This window comes from Lupinus angustifolius, chromosome LG18 (assembly GCF_001865875.1).
Source record: "Lupinus angustifolius cultivar Tanjil chromosome LG18, LupAngTanjil_v1.0, whole genome shotgun sequence".
In the NCBI taxonomy this organism is placed as follows: Eukaryota; Viridiplantae; Streptophyta; class Magnoliopsida; order Fabales; family Fabaceae; genus Lupinus; species Lupinus angustifolius.
In genome coordinates, this window is record NC_032026.1 from 407,499 (window position 1) to 428,367 (window position 20,869).

The 20,869-nt window shown below is 33.8% G+C and overlaps 2 protein-coding genes across 5 annotated transcripts; both read left to right on the top strand.

Moving 5' to 3' along the window:
• Positions 2,696-12,688, top strand: LOC109333332 (phototropin-2-like). 4 transcript variants are annotated; one of them, XM_019568770.1, is made up of 22 exons: positions 2,702-3,469; positions 3,586-3,768; positions 4,088-4,179; positions 4,252-4,540; positions 4,752-4,968; positions 5,255-5,325; positions 5,660-5,766; positions 6,050-6,099; positions 6,229-6,333; positions 6,561-6,620; positions 7,643-7,732; positions 7,991-8,067; positions 8,658-8,742; positions 8,846-8,926; positions 9,643-9,746; positions 10,112-10,161; positions 10,304-10,410; positions 10,654-10,776; positions 10,987-11,038; positions 11,431-11,543; positions 11,752-11,896; positions 12,441-12,688. In XM_019568770.1, exons 1-22 carry the CDS (start codon positions 2,772-2,774, stop codon positions 12,467-12,469), a joined length of 2,928 nt encoding a protein of 975 aa, XP_019424315.1. In that variant the 5' UTR covers positions 2,702-2,771; the 3' UTR covers positions 12,470-12,688. The 4 variants fall into 4 exon arrangements, with proteins under 4 accessions (XP_019424317.1, XP_019424316.1, XP_019424315.1 ...); XM_019568769.1 differs by having other exon boundaries at positions 2,703-3,469; positions 11,752-11,892; XM_019568771.1 differs by lacking the exon at positions 12,441-12,688 and having other exon boundaries at positions 2,698-3,469; positions 11,431-11,606; positions 11,736-11,829.
• On the top strand, positions 14,301-19,765 carry LOC109333477 (actin-related protein 2/3 complex subunit 2A-like). Its single transcript, XM_019568979.1, has 10 exons — positions 14,301-14,447; positions 14,538-14,604; positions 14,827-15,034; positions 16,262-16,431; positions 17,254-17,331; positions 17,562-17,694; positions 17,778-17,869; positions 18,957-19,013; positions 19,523-19,597; positions 19,705-19,765. Exons 1-10 carry the CDS (start codon positions 14,386-14,388, stop codon positions 19,738-19,740), a joined length of 978 nt encoding a protein of 325 aa, XP_019424524.1. The 5' UTR covers positions 14,301-14,385; the 3' UTR covers positions 19,741-19,765.

Here is a 20,869-nt window from a genome sequence, read left to right on the forward strand (position 1 = left end):
TATTTGTAATTGCTCATTTTCAAACTTTTCTATTTATAATTGTGTGATTTCTTGCTTCTAGGTAACCATTCTCACCTTCATTATGTTTTGAAATGCTAAAATACTTTTCTATTTATAATTGTGGAATGGACTTCATTACTTGTGTGTGTGTGCCTTTTTTCAAGATATTGCATGAACACTAGTTGGTGTAGGATTTTTTGACATCACATCTTTTATTATACTTCTAATTGTTCTTTGGTTGACTCAACTTGAAAATGTAAATGCTTCTTTGAAAAACATTTTTGCTATTGATTATTTTCATTTGGAATATATATTTCTTGATTCTTGATGTTAGGTACTATCATATTTGTGGTTTCTTTTGGAAGTGTAAATGTCATTTTTTTGGTACTACAAATGATATATCTCTCACCCTTTTGAGTAATGAATTAATTTATTTCAGGATGTGTGATTGTCCCTCCCAACAAATCTAAATATCATTAGTTGGCTATTGGTAAATAAATTTTACAATCGATATTCATTTTATAAGAAATGTATATTCGTGCATATCTATTGGTGTATAACCCCTATTGTTATACTTCAAATTACTTGGTAGAGGTTATTATCATCACAACAATGAGATAGAAGAATTTTTTGTTTTGGTCTTGGTCGAACTAGCCAGTCTGAGCGAGTTCAATATCGCAAGACCTAGGCGAGTTTTACAGGTGTGCTTCTCTTGAGTTCAGTCAACTCGAGAGAGGTTTGATAAGGTTCTTCCATAATGTAAATCAATGCTTTTATTGATATTTTGAGCTTTTTAAGTGTGATAAGATATTTGTAGTCTTATGATACAATATAAATTTGTTATAATATATTCGGTTATTTAGAGAGTTTTGAATAGATTATGAAATATGAATTATAAATTTGGAATTTTGTTAGTGATATACATATATAAAAATATGCATTCAAGTCCTCAAACATAATAGAGGATAGAGGTAAGGTAATGGGGATGATCATCTGTCTTTATCGGTGTTCTCAGTCTCGAGCTAATCAAAATATATTATTCTGTTTAAAAAAAAAGTTATAAAAATATAAATTGATATTTTTATATTATCTGGTGATATTTCAATAAACAGAGACATGGAGACATAATCCTCTTGGGACAGAACATCGGACAATGGTGCATGAGAGTCCCCATTGTGGGTCATGATGAAGGGAACAAGGGCAATACAATGTAATGCAATGACTCATCACTATGGTCTTTTTCTCATATTTGTGACTTATGTCGGTTTCCCTTACACTTTTACGTGGAACTACTCATCACCACATTTCTATTTATTCATCCTTTTCATTTTTTTGTAAAGTTCCAAATTCATTAAATTTAGATTATGAAATTTATCTTAAACCCCACTTGCTCTATGGCCTCATAAATGTTACACACCACACCATCCCTTTTTAATTTCTAACTTTAATCTTAACTTCGATTTTAGATCGAAGGTTACCAACAAGGCGTTGACTTAATGCTTTACTAGATTCACAAAAAAACTTAAAAAATTAAAGATTCGATTTCTGTGAGCGTTAGCCATAGAGTATGAGATACACTTGTTAGTACAAAAAAAACAGAAGGTTGAAATCCAAATCATCATAATATAAGAATGAGAGATTGATTATGTGGCCTATATATTTAGTTATGAGGAGTGGAGAAAAAAAAATCTTAAATTCCAAAACCAAAATGATATAACTTTAGAATGATTTATCGATTTAATATGTATACACTATCATCAAATTATCAACCATTCATATATTAATCACAACTAATTGACTTTCAAACAAAAGTAATACAAATCAACGATGAATAATGTGCTATAGTGTAAAAAACTTTACAATGTCGTGAATAGATTTTAAACATGTAATCTATACCATTCTTAATACACATTACACTTTATGAGTGTAAAAGTTAAATGATTACTTTAGTTGACACTATAGATTTTTTCAGAGTAACATACGTCACAATTAAATCATGTTTCTTGTATTTGTGTGAACCTTGAACGCTATCTTTTGTCTAAGGCTGAGCTTTTAAGTGAAGTCAAACTATAGTTTAAATTGTTAGAGTTATGATTCCTGTCCGCATTACTCGATTCAATACGGTTTGTCACTTTTTACATTATTATTATTTTAATAAGGTATGCGACATGTAATGTCGTACATACGCGTAATCGAAGGAACCATGTAACTATGTCGGAAACAATTATAAGGTTAGTTATCCAAACACAAGACTCATGTTAGTTTTCATGCTTTGTCACTTTCTTTATAAGGCCAGACAGAACATATAAACCATTAGAGTGTTCAAGTTTGAAGTATCTTTTCATAAAATCTCTTTATTGCTTTCCCTCTTGATGTTGTGAGAAAAAAGAGAATCTCTCAATTTCTGCATGATTTGATGTGATGAACATGGTATGGTATGTTATTCCAATTCCCCTAGCTGCTCTTTTTTTGATCGGCAAATGTTAGTATGTTTGTTTTTATTGTGGACGAAACTCGAACTCGTAACCTCTTTCACTGTAGTGCTGATTCTTTAATATGTAATTTACTGTGATTATAAGAATGCATTCATCATAAAAATATCAGCATTCATCTTATTTTGCATTTAATTTAACTTACAATTCTATGTGTGTCTTGTAATGATTCTTTTTTTGTATATTTTTTTGTTAAATTTCTCAGAATTTGTGAGAAATGTTTTTGTTTTCAGTTTTTGGCAGGTGCTACCCTTTAGTCTGTAGGTAGTGGAAACTCAAATGGAGAAACTGAACTTATCTGCTAATTATGATCTTGATGCCAGCATGGACCGGTCGGGTTCATTTCGTGTATTCGAACCATCGGAGAGGCAGGATGTTGGACAGGAAAGCAGTAGAAGAGAGCAAAATGATACAGAAGATGTAAGATTTGATGGACAATTGATAACTGCTTCCTCTAATTCTGGAAGCAGGAGGGGTGAATCTGTCAACAAGTGGATGGCATTTGCTATGGCGCCCAAAATTGATGATCGAAACTCTTCAGCGAAGTTTATTTCCGGGGATGAAAATATAACGAAAGACAACAACTTGAGGACTAATCAAAATGGGAAGTCATCTTCCGGTCATCGTCAAATTTTAACTGAAGAAAGCATAGATGAGAGAACTGATGAGTGGGGTATTGTGGTGAACTCGGAGAGTTTTAAGACAACTGCTTCCTCTTTTGATGGTGATAGGATCAAAAAATTATCCAATAGATTCGGTGAATCGGCAAGGACATCCGGGGAATCAAATTACGAGTCCGAGTCATCATCAGGGGTGATCCCAAGGGTCTCACAAGAGTTGAAGAATGCATTGGCTACGCTACAACAGACATTTGTCGTCTCAGATGCAACGAAGCCGGACTGTCCAATCATGTATGCCAGCAGTGGCTTTTTTAGTATGACCGGTTATTCGTCGAAGGAGATTATTGGAAGGAACTGGTGAGAATGTGCTCTGCCTTTATATATAGATAGCAAGATATGTAATCTTTCCTTAGGAGGTATTTAGCTAGAAAATGTAGTTAATTTTTATTCAAAGCGCCGCTTTTTGGTTGCAGCCGATTTCTTCAGGGGGCGGATACAGATACGAATGAAGTGGCGAAAATTCGGGATGCAACTAGAAATGGGAAAAGTTATTGTGGCAGGCTTTTAAATTACAAGAAAGATGGAACTCCGTTCTGGAATCTTCTCACTATCACTCCCATCAAAGATGATAATGGCAATACAATCAAATTCATAGGGTCAGTTTAGCCTTTCGAACTGGTTTTTCTTGCATATCACAGCATTTGATCACTATATTACGTATAATGACTCGTGACACTTCTAATAAAAGTTCACACGATACGGAAATTCTAATTGCCTAACTGATTTTTGCGTTCGCTAAACAAAAGGTTCGAAATTTGAAACAAGATACTTGTTAGAGATATAAAATCACTTCTTTGCCGATACTAAAATCGTAGTATAAGTTTTTAAGAGAGTTGGTCTTTGTTAGAGATATAACTATCTAATATTTTTAGCAAAAAAATGGTATTATTAAAATCTAAAGTGTGCTTAATACAGAATGCAGGTTGAAGTGAGCAAGTACACTGAAGGTCTGAATGAAAAGGCGTTACGGCCAAATGGATTGCCGAAATCATTAATTCGTTATGATGGTAATATATCGAGCCATTCTTGGCAGTGTGTGATTCTGATTATATATTTAATCATCTGATTTGATTTGTCAGCTCGTCAGAAGGAGACAGCTCTGTGTTCCATGACCGAGGTGGTCCAAACTGTTAAGGATCCAAAATCCGTTGTTCGGGCTAGGAATGATGATACTTCCAACAACCTTGTAGAGCAAGACAAGGTCAATGTTGATTTTGTTTTGCCGAAGTCTGTTGAAACAAGGAATACAAGTACACCTGGTAGAAAACCTTCTTCAACTAACATCCAAAGTGATGTATCACGCCTGAGTTCTACTCAGGATAGGAAGAGCAAGTCATCAAGAAAATCAGGACGGAATTCCTCCACGAGGTATTTAACTTTTCTTCGAATTTTATCCGAAATCCAGCTCTTGTCTTCAATATCCTGAAATGAATACTAACCAAAATATGTTGAAACCTTTTGTGCTTTCTTAGATTTGATTTTTTTGAATATTTCCCTTATCGAGTTTGATGAATGTTTAGCTAGAACACTTTTTCAGGATTCAGAATACATGCCTGATATGTTTCCCATTTTATCGCAGTTTCAAACGGAAATCTCTGAGTTCTGCCAGGGGAGAGGAAGAGACACCAATTGTTGAACCAGAGGTTTTGATGACTAAGGAAATAGAGCGGTCTGACAGCTCGGAGCGTTCGCAAAGAGAAAGAGATATAAGGCAGGGAATTGATTTAGCAACAACATTGGAGCGTATAGAAAAGAATTTTGTGATTTCTGATCCTAGACTTCCCGATAACCCGATTGTAAGATGAATGTTGTTTCTGATTTTCTTTAGACCATTGTCCCCATTTGTTTTCTAACCAGCTTCATTATCTAACCTATATCTATACTATATATTAAGGATATAGAAGCATTCTTCGACGTTTATCTAATAGCTTAAACTTTTCGAGAGTTGGTACTTCAAGTGGCATCCAAGCATGTATTTGCATACACATATGCAAAAAGTCATTGATCATGTGTGTATAAAGTATGAAATTGTGGAGTGTTCTGATAATACCTTTTAAGTGACTAATGTTGGTTCATGTGCAGATATTTGCATCCGATAGCTTTCTTGAACTTACAGAATATACCCGAGAAGAAATTTTGGGACGAAACTGTCGGTATAGTTTTTTTTCACTACATCTGCATATTAAACAAGTTCACTTCTTGTTACTAACTATATAAATTAGTCTCAGTGGTTCCTGATTGTGTGGCCTCATATCACTTTCTGCTAGTTTCTTCTAAAACTCAAAAGTTCTTTCTATAGACAAAATGACATGAAAATTTATAGACTGAGATACAAAAGAACTCTGAATGATTTATATTCATAGCTTTATATTATATGACAGACTAAATATCATGTCATGTTTCGGATATTCGTAATTAATATTTACTTCATGCAAGCATTTTTTTACTAGGCCAGTGACATTTCAGTGCACTTCATCTATTTCATAGGTTTCTTCAAGGACCGGAAACAGATATGTCGACCGTCGATAAGATTAGAGATGCTATCAAAGAGCAGAGGGAGATCACTGTTCAATTGATCAACTATACCAAGAGTGGTACTTTAGTTAAACTATTTTTACTTCTAGCTCCATCTCTCTATCTTGCATCTTTTGAGGACGAGTTATTCTCTCTTCAAGTTGTATTTCTCTATTTTTTCGGAAGCTAAAAGAAAGTTGCCGCATCAGACCTCACTAAGTAAGAGTCTCGTGCATTCCTGCCTTTCTTTATAAAAGAAAGTTGCATGAAAGTTTGCAATAAAATGGACATTGTTGAGCTAAGTTTTTCGTATTCAACATCTGTTTGCTTTGTTCTAACTTGTATCTGGTTTATAATCAATAGGAAAGAAGTTCTGGAATTTGTTTCACTTGCAACCTATGCGTGACCAAAAGGTGATTGTGATGCTCTTCTAGAAAGAAAGTTTATTTGAATCATGAAAAGTTTTGGAATTTGTTTCACTAATCCCTTGTCTCACACCTTTGTTTTAGTTTCTTATGTTAGTTTTAATGATTTATGTTTAGGGTGAACTTCAATACTTCATTGGTGTTCAATTAGACGGAAGCGATCACGTAGAACCCTTACAAAATCGTCTGTCCGAAAGAGCTGAGCTACAAAGTACTAAGTTGGTGAGTGTTGCATAATTTTTTAACTCATTTTCTCAGGCGGAACTTAGACGAACTTATAAAAACAACTTACGGAAATAAATTTATGAAAATAGTTTATGATCTTACTATAAGCTCTTCTTAGCTTATTTCGGAGTAACTTATTGGATAAGTTCTTAATGAAGCTGTTTAAAATGTTTATCACTTTTACTCTTATTTACATGAATATATTTGTTTGTCCCTCTTATCAGGTTAAAGCTACTGCAGAAAACGTTGATGGAGCTGTCCGAGAACTTCCGGATGCCAACTTGGTAAGGTATTCCTTTCGGAATGGCATATAGGTTTATAAACTAATGTTGGTTCATTCTGATTTTCTGTATCATAGGAAGTTATTCATCAAAAGACAAGACAACTGTTGCATAATAAAATATCATGAATGTCATCTAGCCCTCCGATCTCTTTTAAATTATACAATCTCGTATCGATACCGTTTTTGGTGTGCCATAAATAAGCTTCTTGAACTCGTAGATTTCAGGTAGGGAAAAAGGAAGAGAGGATATAGAAAGAGAGGGAACAGAAACTCAAGAGTTGAGAATTGCTCAAGTGATTTGCACTCTATACACTGATATTTATATGGAGTATATACAATTTGGATTTCCTATAAGCATTGAACTATTTCCTTGGATCTAATTCCTATGTAGGACAGATGTATTTTATATGTGAAACACATGTTTATTCGAACACTCCGGCTCAAGCTACGAGGGAATGTTCTAACTCGAGCCATTTTTTAGTCGTCATGCCACAAGCTAGCACGTAGTTGATCTCTGGACATAAAATCAACCGAATGCAGTCTCTTGTATTAATATACTCTTGAATCTTGATTATTCTTCCCTGAAGTTTCATAGTGTAGCTCTTGAGCTTCATTCCTCTCTAGTGTACACATTTTTCATGTCTTCTTTGTTCTTATAAATAGGCATCGAAGTGCTCCTCCTCCATTCATCTCCATTTTCATAAACCTCGCTATCTCACTTCGCAAACTTAGTAATCCAAGTTATCCTTTTCTTCCCTAAATACATCCAAATTTCAATGGGTATTTTCATACCAAGTCTCCTAATAGATAAAGATGTTAAGTAAAGCATTGTGAATGGTTTCATATATCTAACTGCTTCTGCTTCTGCTTCAACATCTCCTCGTGTCAAGTTATCAACCGAAAGACTAGATTATTGTTCGAATGGTTTTATCACTTTATTTTACTTTTTCTATAGCTGTGTCAAATGAAGAAGTTGTCTTGTATTTATGTTCTATGATATCTTATAGGTCTTTCTTATTGTAGAGACCAGAAGATTTGTGGGCAATTCATTCTCAACCTGTATTTCCACTACCCCACAAAAGGGACAATCCTTCTTGGGTAGCAATACAAAAGGTACCAATTTATGTATTCTACCAACTTTATCATCTCATTTATACAAAAAGCAAAAGCATGTGTAATAATATGTATTTCCTTGTCTAACTTGATTCATTGATGGAGTAAATGTCGAAATACACTTGATTTATTCTATACAATTATCTTCATTAAAACTTGAGTCTTTTTCTGCCATGATTTGAATGTGTTTGATGTGTTTATAAATTGGTCTATGTTGGTTTGTTTGATTCATTAGCTTTATTTCTTTGACTGTTTTAGATAGCTGCAAGAGACGGAAAGATTGGCTTGCACAATTTTTCACCGATAAGGCCATTGGGTTGCGGAGATACTGGCAGGTAATTTGTTTTACTCTCCCAAGCTTGCATTACAAGGTTGTATATATATGGCATATGCATTCTCCAGATTTATCCTCAAAATCAAATTTCATCACATCTTGCAATACATTGCTATTGATCATCTTTTCCTTTTCATTGATGTGTTTTCTGGATAGTGCATATCTTTATATATATCTGATTGATCAATAGCAATGTATTGGAAGATGTAACATCGGTGAATTTCTTGAGTTATTAGCATTAACATTTTGATACTTCTATATGCACAAAAGTGTAAATACATTTTGCATATATAAGACTTATCCACTATTTCCTATGACTAATTTTTACAAAAAAACATTAACACTCATAATTTCCTATGATACTTATAACATATCACTATTTCCACTGATATATAAGGACAATGAGACTAACAATATTCAGATATCAAAATGACTAAAATTTTCTAACAAAGCCCAAAGAACTTTTGCATGAGGGTGTGTGTTGAAGATATAAAACCAATGTTGTGTTTTTATCTACCAGGTTAAAGCACTAAGCTTTTAAGACAGTTGGTGTTTTTTCTGATCAAGGTGTCATTATTTTTTGTGTTACAGTGTTCATTTGGTGGAACTCCAAGGTACGGGCGAACTATATGCAATGAAGGCAATGGAAAAATCTGTAATGCTAAATCGTAATAAGGTCCGGATATGCAAGAGAGTTAGTAGTTATCTTGCTTAACGGTTTTTCGCATGCTTGTCTTTGTAACAAGTATGATCATATGTTTATGTGACTCCTATGACAGGTTCACCGTGCATGCATCGAGAGAGAGATCATATCATTACTTGATCATCCTTTTCTTCCAACACTATACACTTCATTTCAGGTATGCTTTTTCTTTTAACTTTCATATCACCTTATAATCCAGAAACCTATGTATCATGTGAAAGTGTTCTTTATTTCAACTGTCTCTGCCCAAGATGACCTTTTCTCTAACAAAAAGAAATCTTAGGAATCTAAGTGAGTGAAATAAGTCTCACATCGAGGACCCGTGAACCCTATTTGCCTTAAAGTTTTGGGTCAAGATATGATGTTGGGTCTACTTATTGTTGAAAATTTCAAGTGTGAAGCATATATGGTTGAGAAGCCACACATTGGTTGATTACGGGTACTTTGGAAGCCTTATAAGTGGATGGACACATTACACTCAATGCCTTAAGATTTTGGAGTAAGATGTGATGTCTAATCCTCTTATTGTAGTTCTTCTTTGACCCATTGGTTGGAAAATCCCTCGGCTATTGGACTTTCGGTCATAACACTTATCATGTGTTTCTTAGCTTAACCAATTATTGAAGATCTCCCAGTCTTTTGCTCCTTGCGATGCTAGTATTAGAGCCTCGTTCCTAACAAGTGATATTAGAGCTCTGATCCTAACAATTGGTATTATAGTCCCGATCCTAACAAGTTTTATTAGAGTCATTTTGGCCGAATATTAGGACTCTTGAATACTTGGAGCATTATGTGCATCTTTAATACTTTAACCCATTGTATGTTCAGGATGACTTAGGATCATAACTGTTCTGATGTTTTCTGACTTGACAGACTTCTACACATGTATGTTTGATTACTGATTTCTGCCAAGGGGGAGAGTTGTTTGCCTTGCTCGACAAGCAACCCATGAAACTCTTTAACGAAGAATCGACGAGGTATTTTTGGTTTTCCATTTTTCTAAGTCAACTGTCCTAGGCCTTGTGATTACTTGAATTTTTCTGTATTCATGTACATGATTCTTGTGAAAAATCCTTATTTAAATAGATCTCTACATAATAGAGTAAGCCTCGACACAACGGTAAATTTGCTGCTTAGTGACTAAAAGGTCACGATTTCAAATCCTATAAACAACCTCTCCGCTTGAAGGGGTAAACCTGTATACATCTACCTCCCTAAATCCGACTAGGTGGGAGTCTAGCATACTGAGCCACCCTTTCGATTTTTAAAAAAGATTTTTATATGTATTACTATTATTAATTTATACTCATATATTTGATGTTAACTTTGATCTCATCTCTAGATTCTATGCAGCAGAGGTTATCATTGGTTTGGAATATCTCCACTGTTTAGGTATGCTGCTCATTTTATTAGTTCATATTACCTGCTTAGGCAATTTGGTGCTTATATATCCTCAATCTATTTTTCACAACATCAATAGATTATGGTTCTTTATGTTGTCAGAATATAATTTTCTTGTACCGGATCGATCTAGGTATAATTTATCGAGACTTGAAGCCTGAAAATATCTTACTTCAGAAGGATGGACATGTTGTATTGACTGATTTCGATCTATCATTCATGACACCTTGTAAACCCCAGGTATGCATTTCTTTTCGGGTATAAACTAGTCCACTTATGTAAATCATTGGAAATTCTTGACCAAGATCTTTTGTAAAACAACTTTTCTTAACTATCACTACATGAAAATTGAATGCATTGCCATGTTATTTCTCATACTACATAATGTGGCTTGCATCTTTGAATTAGTAAAGGAACGATATTCCGGTGTTTTGTTTCGGCTTGATAATTGTCAAATGCTAAAGATGGAATTTATGCATGCAGGTAGTGAAACAGCCACTACCTAGCAATAGAAGAAAATCGCGGAGTCAACCTCTACCAACCTTAGTTGCAGAGCCAGTTGCGCAATCAAACTCATTTGTCGGCACTGAAGAGTACATAGCTCCTGTAAGTTGAAATTTAGTTATACTTCATAATATCTCAGTAATCTAAAAAGATCTGCATTCAGGTTTAATGTGTAAATCTCCTTTGTTTCTAAAGTTAGATCGACATCCCTGTTATAAATTATCGGTTTGTCACGCTAGTGCTAACTTTAGAAACAAGTGGCTTCAGTTTCATAATTTGTTTCAATGATGCTTTGAAATTACTTGATATCAGGAAATTATAACTGGAGCTGGGCATACTAGTGCTATAGATTGGTGGACCCTCGGTAAGCAATGCCGCACTAATGTTCGAATACGAAAAATCATGAGATTTCTTTGTTTTCTTCATCTTTTGTTGCTGCGTTTCTTAAAAGATTTGTTATAGTCCACCTTTATGAGTTTCTAACTCTTTTCCAATAAAGTTTATTTTAGTGAAAATCAATGTTGAAATGGTCATTATTCATTAAAGCTTGCCCATCTATTGCACGGTCGTAAACGGTTTTATATATCGAATTCTTTTGAATGCATCAGTAAATTTCGATGGAATACTGCAATGAAACCATTCATTATTGATTTAGTGACAGCATTAGGCTTCTTCTCCTCAAAATATTTGTTGAATCTTTTGATTCCATAAGAGAATTAATATCCTCAACTTCTGTTTTTCATGTTCCGATTATAGGTATCTTGCTGTATGAGATGCTCTATGGTCGTACACCGTTTCGAGGAAAGAATAGACAGAAGACATTTTCCAACATCTTACACAAGGATCTTACCTTTCCGAGCAGTATCCCGGTATACGAAAAATACTACTTGATATTTGTGGTGGAAAACTATAGTCTATAGGACCTTAAGCATGTAAACATATGCACTGGTTTCATCATGCATCAAGTACTGAAATACATAACCTGATATATAGATATAAATTACATCCATAAGTTCTTATAATGCATACCTAATGTTCTGATTGTGCATGAACTAATACAGTTTCACAATTTTTCAGGCAAGTCTGCAAGCCAGGCAATTGATTAATGCACTATTGCAAAGAGATCCGGGCAGTCGTCTAGGCTCGAAGGCCGGATCCAGTGAAATCAAACAACATCCGTTTTTTCGCGGAATCAATTGGCCTTTAATCCGCAACGTGGTAGGTAGTATTCTTGTAATTTCTGTTAGTGATTAGAAACATTTTTACTGTTTCAAAGAAGCCAATACAAGGTTGGTCCAACTGGTAAGATCAATATAGGAGAACCAATCCCCCTCCTGACACCACTCTTGTTTCGAAAATTACATCGGCTATCGGTGCAACTTCGGTATCCCTTTTCAGAAGTGCCGAGTACAATGATAATAGAAACCTCAGAGTCTGTTAGTGTAACTGTTGGAAAAAATGATGTTTGGCTGTTTTATCTTGGAACGGCGTGGTTGATAGTCTCCTTGCACAATTTTAGCAGTACCATGAAACGTCTTAAAGAGAGCGACATGGTCGTGACTCAGACAGTAAGGATTATTTCGTGTCATTTAGAATTGTTGCGAGCTACGCGAACAACAGTAACTTTTGAAAGAAGATTGACACTGAGTGTAGTTATGTCAAATCCGACAACACGTTCTTGTGATTCCGCAAATTTAAAACGCACACTCGAAAACCATTTTCGATATTTAGAGCCTAACCACTTCGAGTTATTTGTATGCCTGCAGAGTCCACCTCCATTAGAAGTTCCTCTTGAATTGATAGGGAAAGATTCAATAGCCAAGGATGTGAAGTGGGAAGATGATGGTGTGCTTGTTAACAAGCTTGATGATATGGAGATTTTTTGAAGTTATGGAAGATTTTATGCTATCATCAACCTTAACTTGTGCTTCAAGAAACAATGAAAATCATTGAGAATTTCAAGTATAATGATACATTTCTCTATCCATTCAAATTGGTTATAATCCATTGCCAACTTGTGATTTGGTAATAGAAAACTAGGAACCAAATCCAAACAAGTTGGGTAGGATGTGAGCATATCTGATGTCCCATAAAGTGTGTCACTCTATCTGCCATCGGCCGTGATTGATCAGGAAAAAATACTTAACCATTAAACTTTTAACTTAAATAAAATTTTTCAACCAATCACATCAAGTGACACCTTTTCTGAGACAACAGATATTCTCGGATCAGTTGTTATGTATAATGAAGATGTTTCATAGTTATGCTCATTGATAGAACACCAATAATCAAACTTAATATTTTGTATATCACACCAACACCTTTTATATTATCTCCATATTTTGCGGTGAACACCGCAACCGTATCACACCGCAATTGCGATGTGATTCAAAATCACAATGATGCGGCCGATTTTTGGACCGCATTAGATTCAAAAATATTTTTTTAATCATAAAATAATTCATACTGCAATGGTCAATTTTTATATCTCAGTAGATTTTTGACAACTTCAAAAAATATTTATTATGTTTATTCTCTTGCATATATTTTATATAAATAGTTATATACATTTAACATGATCTTAAAAAATACTTACTTCACATGTATGATTCAATTTTCTGGCTACTTAATTTCACACATTTGATATACACACGTGTGTATCAGTGTAAGTTATCACACTTTTGATATTACCTAATGTAATATCTACATGTAAGCTTCCACCTAATGAGAATTATGAATAGTAGAAGTATGTAACTTTAGTATCGGAAGAAATTGTTTTCGGAATTTGAATCAATGACCTTTAGATTAACAATTCTAATGTTATATGGAGACTTGCTATCTATTTTAATCTAAATTAAAAAGATTTTGGGTCTTTATTAATATTAAATATAAAAAAACAAAATAAATTAAAAAGATTTTGGGTCTTTATTAATATTAAATATAAAAAAACAAAATAAATTAAAAAGATTTTGGGTCTTTATTAATATTAAATATAAAAAAACTCCAACCACTCTTAATAGAGTAATCAAGTTTAGTATATTAACTCATGCTACAAAATTGAAGTTGGATCAAATTGAATTCAACACTTTATTTTAATTTATCAAATTATTTTTCTCTCTCCTAAAAACTAATTAAAATCAGAACACAACCATCCTAATAACCACTCAAGTAATAATATAATAAGGTTTATGATAATTATTTATTTAATGATAATTATGAGAGTAATATTTATGTACTGATAATATGTAAAAATTATACATAGTTTGTACATTAATTACCCTTCATTTCGGTTAATTGTTTTAAATAGTCAATAATGATTGAAAATGACCAGCATGTAATACAACGATAATGTATAGAACTCATATACGGTAAATGTATACATATTTTTCTCAAAGAATAGTTACATGTACCAATGAGCCTTTGATTCAAGTGATACATGTTCCCGACTCGGACAGGATTGATAAAAATAAATGATACACTATGTGGTACAATGACAACATAAAAAACTCTTATACTATCAAAATATATATATTCTTCTATAAATATATGTAGAAAAAAATAAATAATGTAAAAGAAAAGTAAACAAAACAATAGAACGAAGTAATAACGCAATTGATTTGGGATTTGATCAAAAAGTGAGAGAGAAGAAGAAGAAGAAGAAGAAGAAAAGAATAACAGTGAGTGTGTGTGGATCTGCATTTTCCACGCACCATGATACTTTTGCAATCTCAATCTAGGTTCCTTCTTCACACATTGCTCAATCGTATTCAAAAGTATTCTCACTCCACTTTTCTCTCTTTTTTACTTCTTCATTTTTAACCAATTCTAATGTTTTTGCTTTTTAACCCTAATTTATGTTCCAGTATTGAAAAATCTGTTGAACTTGATCACCACTGGGTTGAGTTTGATGATGTTCGATATCATGTTCAGGTATTATTTCAATTTTTCAACTAAATTTAACCCTAGTTACATAATTCTTTCATTTAACTTGCGTAGCCGAGTTCATTGGTGTCGTAATAATGTAAAAAATGACGAACTGTGTATATACATGAATCGCTTAGGATATAGCCGAACGGCTTATCGTGTAACTATGAATTCAGCATTTGATAGTTTTTTGTTAGATATAATAATTGTACGTGTCAATTGTTGTAGGTGTCAATCAAGAATCCTCATATTTTGTTGCTATCAGTATCATTGCCTACTCCATCTTCGGAAACTATTTTTATTCGTGGACTTCCTTTTGGAGCTATAGAAGCGATAAAAGCTGCGTATGGTGGTCTTGTACAAATTCTTGATCCTCCTAGGGATGCCTTTAACCTCACGTTGAAAATTAATCTTTCAAAGCTTCCTGCAAATCAAGGTATGCTGTGTTTCTGTATAGGTTGATGATATTTTGAGGATTTTATTATAGTTAAAATTGTTTCAAAGTTTTAACTGATATTCCCTTCTTTAGAAGTTTTTTCCTCTTAAGCGGAATTTTTTAGCTGCTGTATTTTATATGCATTAAGAATGAGGTGGGAATGAAGAATGGCCCTGTCAATAACAGTGGCCTAAGTGTGTATGAGAGGAGGAAAAATGAATATAAGAAGGGTAATATGCATCTTAATGAGCAGAGTGAAGGAATCACTAGGAGGATTTTGGGAAAATCATAACAGAATGGAATGGACAGCTGCCAGAGGGTAAGTGGGGAGCTGGATTTGGGAATTACGGGCGCAAATGATTTTTGGGGAGATCAAAATTTGGGAGGGGGTATCACAGAATTAATTGTAGTTTAGGGAGGCCTTGGCCCTGGTGAGCTTGGTTTCTGCACATTTTCTGGGTGGTAGTTACTGTTGTGCTGTTATTTTATTTTCTGGTTTAAAGACGAATTTCCTCTGTCGTAAGTAGCTGATCTCCAATTTTCAAGTTCAACATTATCCAGTTTTTTTATTTCCAAGTATTAAGCTTTTGGGAAAGTTGGTGATTGGCTTGGTTTCATAGTCTCTATGAACAAGTGATTAGGATTTTGCTTATTTTTGGGCCCATTCGTCTAAATAAAAGTTGGATTTCAGCACAAAGTTGGTTGGATTTCTGCATTTTCAACGCTTTAGCCCAAAGCGCGCTCTCTTTGGTGAGGGGGCATGTTAGATAATAAACCTTTCATGAGTCTCCACCTTACAACTTATGGTTTTGGAATAATTGGTAATTGACAATATCTACTAGAAAGTCTTCTGACCTTTTAGGCTTTTATGTTCAAACTAGGTCAGGGTTATAAAGGTTGTCTTCTTCTGCCAAGCCTCCATAATCTCCCTTTAGACAGTATATAGGTGGAGTTAGTTTTAAGTTTGTTATGTACCTCATGCTTAAATAAATTGCATAGAAGAATATATATTTCTATCCTTTTGCTTTTGTTTTTATCATAATAATCTTTCTAAATATAATCTCTTTCCCCAATGGCAGTCAAAATAACTTCTATTCACTCTGCTTATTTGTAGTCTGCCTTGACTTGAAATTGTTGTTGTATGAAAAGAATACTAGGACTTTGTATATTCAATTATTTGGTTGTTGATATTGTTCTTTAACAGTTGGCGGCGTTGATCTTGTGCAGAGCAAAAACATGCTTTCTTGGTCAAGGTTGCATCAATAAGAGAGGTTGTCCTTGGTGCACCATTGAGAGTAATTTTAAAGCATCTTGCTTCCAGAACTGTAGCTCCGAACGTGGATCCACTTGTTGCCCTTGTTCATCGGCCAAAGGAGTCTTTCTTTGTTGTTCCTCAGGTGTGATAGTAGATGAAACTGTTACTTTCACTTTATTGCTGCTTGGAGTATTTCATTTAGATTTTTTTCTTGCACTAAGCAGAAGTTCCATAACAATATACTGTACGCAGGATGAACTTTTAGCTTTAATGCTGTTCCTCGTCAGTTTTAATTTATCCAATGTAATGTAGTTTTGTAGAAATGAGAAGAGGTCACACATAAACAATGGTGTGCAATGTTACATGACAAAATGTCTTAGTTCCTAAGTGTTTGGTTGTTTTCATAGGAATCAATGTTTTCTCAATGTAAACAATTTATGATAGAGCATTATGACATCGTTTGATCCATGTAGCTGACCCACCTAGTGAGATTAAGGCTTGATTGTTGGGGTTTTTGGGGTATATATAACACAGATGACCAATGGAGCAATATCTCCTAGGGAAACCCCTAAGAAGACCAATCACTTAACACCAAGTAGAATCAAATGGCTGCTGTGCCAAAGAAACCTCCTCAATCTAGTAAGCATATAACACAGATGTTAGGATATAATGCTGTTTGTGTAGTCTGCAAAATTCCAACATATTTAATGTTACTTTTCAGTTGGAATTTGGAAAATAAAGAAAATGAGAAGTCATTAATAAAACATGTGGATGTGAAATTGGGAAAATCTTATTTGCTATGGTTTCAATTCTGTTATGTTTAAAAGTATATATTGTCTCTGGCTTTGTAGATTTGTCAATGTCTTGACTTATTTGATGCCTGCATTGTTTAAATTGGTCCATTTTAGTTAGTTAATTGTGAGGAGTCTCTTAGGATTATATGATAAACAGTTTCTTTTGACAGGCTGATAAAGTCACTGTGGTGTATCCTATGAGATTCAGCGACTCAATAGACATTGTCCTTGCAACTTCATTCTTGCAGGTTTGGTTTCTTAGTTAACACTATTCTTATAAGGGTCACTGGGGTGTAAGAGAGTGTGGAGAGAGATAAAAAAGGGTAGCTCCGTGCACAAGGCTGTCACCTAGTGGTGGCCGGAGATAGAGAAATAGAGGGGCATTTTTGTTTAATCTTGACAATCATTCTTATGTGGTGCTTTGTTCTTTTGTTGGGTGGTTTGATGGTTTCAACTTTCAAGGTTTATTATAATTTAGGAATTTGTCGAAGCCAGGCGTACAGCTGGACTTAATAATACCCCTCTTTGTTCGTGGTCTCATACTTCTCCACTGGAACTGAAAGGAGTTTCTTCTGATGCATTATCTGCAAATGCAGGATTTGTAACATTTGGTTAGTGTCTGGAAAAGTGTCTCAATGTTTATTGCATTTCCTTTTGCCAGTATCACCACAATGTAATATGTTCAAATCTGCAGTTATCTTCCCTCGTCATGTTGAAGGACAGAAACTGGACCGAACAGTGTGGAGTCTATCAACTTTCCACGCATATGTCAGCTATCATGTTAAGGTGGGGATTTCTTTTAACTATATTTTTAGTTGCATATATATGATATTACTTTCATGTGTTCAGTATTGAGGTCATAAGGAATGATTGTTAAAAAATCTGAAAAATGTAGGACTATTAAGTTTGTCTTTATATCATATTATCATCATATTAGTATTGATATCATTCTCATTATTGAGTCTATTATTTCTTTTCCTCCAGTTCAACAATTACCATCTTTTGCGTAGAATTATTACTTTGCAATATGAAGCTAGGGGTTTTAACTATCATCTTTACAAAACTATCGTGTCGATAATTTCAATAGTCTTCTTGTATGCACCATGTTTGCATCCTATTGTTTACATCTCTATCTCTTTTTATGATACTATGATCCATGACACTTAGCTCTGTAACTTGTGGGATGGTCCAACTTTCACCTCTAAGCTAGTGCACTTCTTGCTTAAATTAAATTCTATACTCCATCTTAATATACATATATGGAAGTCATGTGCTTCTAGAGCTTGTCTCTATAGTTCCAGCTTACCCTCAATTATCCCAATAGGACTATAATAATCCCATTGAACTAAATATTAAATTGTCTCTAATAATGTAATTTTATTTTATTTTTGTATGACACTTATTTAGTGTATTTGTTAATGTTTAATACGTAAATACAAATCTTAACTCATTAATAAAAATACAAGTTTAAAGAACTAAATCTCTAAACAAGTTTAGAACTTTTGTTTTATAAAAAGAGTGGGATCAGTGTCAAATGTTCATACATTTTAGGCATATGCAGCTGGTTTTAAATATCTTGTACAGATAAACCTATAGATCCTGGACATGTACCCAATTAGTTGTGTACTTTGGGAATATTGGAATTGATAAAAAAATTTGGGTTGAGTTAGGCAAGTGGAGTTCATTCATATATATTTTAATACTTATAGTGAAATTGTGTGTTAGAATTGATGGAAGAAAGGAGTAATGTGAAAGCGAGAGATTTAACAATTGTGTAAAGGAGTTTGAAGCTTCTGCTAACATTGTTATATAGTTTAAGCATCCAATGATAAAAGATGTTTAGCCAATTTTAGATTTTTAATATTTGTAACAGTGCTCAGAAGGATTTATGCATACACGGATGCGGCGTCGAGTGGAGTCCTTGATTCAGGTAAGCTAACATTTTTCTGCTTGCTTGTTCAAATAAATCTTTGTGGTAGCTCATACTAATGATTTTTTTGTACCTTACGTTTGACTTTTCAGTTCGATATGCTTAATTGTTATATATATATATATATATTACATTAATGGTTTGGTTACTCTCTGGTATGCTGTGTTGAAAATATTTTATCAGTAGGGAAAGTTCACTTTCTCCTTTTATATGCTGTCCTAATATTGGTTTTTGGTTGTAGCAAAATAAAGCACCTAGTTAGGAAAGACTAAATTGGTAGCCTAGACCCCCAAATAAATCCCAAACAAGTTAAACAATGCACACAACCCGTTGAAGAGCTTGTATGGTAGAAGTGAACATGCTTTGGGCATTGGCCTATGATGAATGAAGTTTGTGCTTTTTATCAATTACTTTTTTGTTCTGACATATGTGCATTAATTGCCATTTTCCCTTGCCATTTTTGTTGAATTTCAGTTTAATTTGCAAGAGAAAATACACTTGTTTTGTAGGCTCTTGATCGTGCCAAACCAGATCTCGAGGATGCAAAGAAAACAACATCACAGAACAGATCCTTCAAACGACTGGTTCGTTATTTGCATGCTTAATGACTGTGGCAATGGTATTTTAACCAGTATCGTTCTTGTAGCTATTTTATAATAATACTTCTGAAATTTTTTGTACTTGATTATAGAGCCTCAAGGATTCAAGAGGCAACTCATTTTCATAAAAATGGTGAAAGCTTGATGAGGAAGTAAAGATTTCGTGCTTCGTTTGAACTATGCAATGTTCATTGCCAAACAAGTAAAGATGAGGACTGTTTCAGTTGTTTGTAACTTGAAGATATGATTCTCCTTCTGAACTCTAAAGGGTCAGTATCAAAGGAATTGCTAACCTATTTTTGCAGAATGCTCCAAGGTGCCTGTAATTTATTCATGAAAAAAGGGACAAGATAAACTACCAACAAAATTAGTTAATAATGTACAATTATTTATGACCTGTATGTGTATTGTGTATACCTCCATTTTTTGGGGTCTTTCATGTGCTTTTTCTCTCTTTCATTTTCTGGGTACAATGTCTAGTTTTTCCTTTTATTGTAAAATTATCTAGTAGTATTTAATTTATAACTGTTTTAGTCTTTGACTTTGAGGGGTTTTAAACCAAGAAGATCATGTAACATGCTTTTGTTGATTGCAGCTCAAACAAATCATGATTTCTTGTATACATTGAAGTAAAATTATGTCATTGCAATCTAGACAATTCTACCAACTCAAGTAACTTTTGGGGACTACAATCAATTGAAAATTCTCTAAAACCTTTGGGGTGATCAATTGATTAAGCTATTCTTCTAAGTTATAATAATTAAGACATATTGACTATGATTACTCTATCATATTCTTGTTTCTACCTAACAAATCTCACAACCATGTGTATCTCAAATATTAATGATAGCAGAAAGTGTGGGAAGAAACCATCCTCAATTCCTTCATCTTAATCTTATCTTCACACCTTCCATAACCACAACTCTCACAAACACTCTTAATTGCATTTTCATGCCAACATGTAGGTTTTGGAGCTTCCCACGAAAAAACTAGTATAGGGATATGTGTTTCATTTTTTAATTTACTTTGATGATTTTCATTTTTTAATTTTGATTTACTAATGTGTTTGTTGATGGTATTGCATACATAAGATCATAATATTTTATGGCTGCAAGAGACTAGTTGGTAGAGCTGTGGGACATATAAAACATGAGATTCCATTAGATGGAAATTCGTGCACCAAACCGCTTTATATTAGAATTTGAACATCAATATTTTGAAGGTGATAGCAATATTCTCTATCTAATCTACCTAATG

Bases quoted from the DNA above. Each gene is read 5' to 3' on its own strand.
- LOC109333332 (XM_019568769.1), top strand. From the start codon at position 2,772: ATGGAGAAACTGAACTTATCTGCTAATTATGATCTTGATGCCAGCATG. The intron at 4,541-4,751 runs GTATTTAACTTT...ATTTTATCGCAG, and splicing joins GGACGGAATTCCTCCACGAG to TTTCAAACGGAAATCTCTGA. The intron at 8,743-8,845 runs GTCCGGATATGC...CTCCTATGACAG, and splicing joins TAATGCTAAATCGTAATAAG to GTTCACCGTGCATGCATCGA.
- LOC109333477 (XM_019568979.1), top strand. From the start codon at position 14,386: ATGATACTTTTGCAATCTCAATCTAGGTTCCTTCTTCACACATTGCTC. The intron at 15,035-16,261 runs GTATGCTGTGTT...GATCTTGTGCAG, and splicing joins AAAGCTTCCTGCAAATCAAG to AGCAAAAACATGCTTTCTTG. The intron at 17,695-17,777 runs GTTAGTGTCTGG...TCAAATCTGCAG, and splicing joins TGCAGGATTTGTAACATTTG to TTATCTTCCCTCGTCATGTT.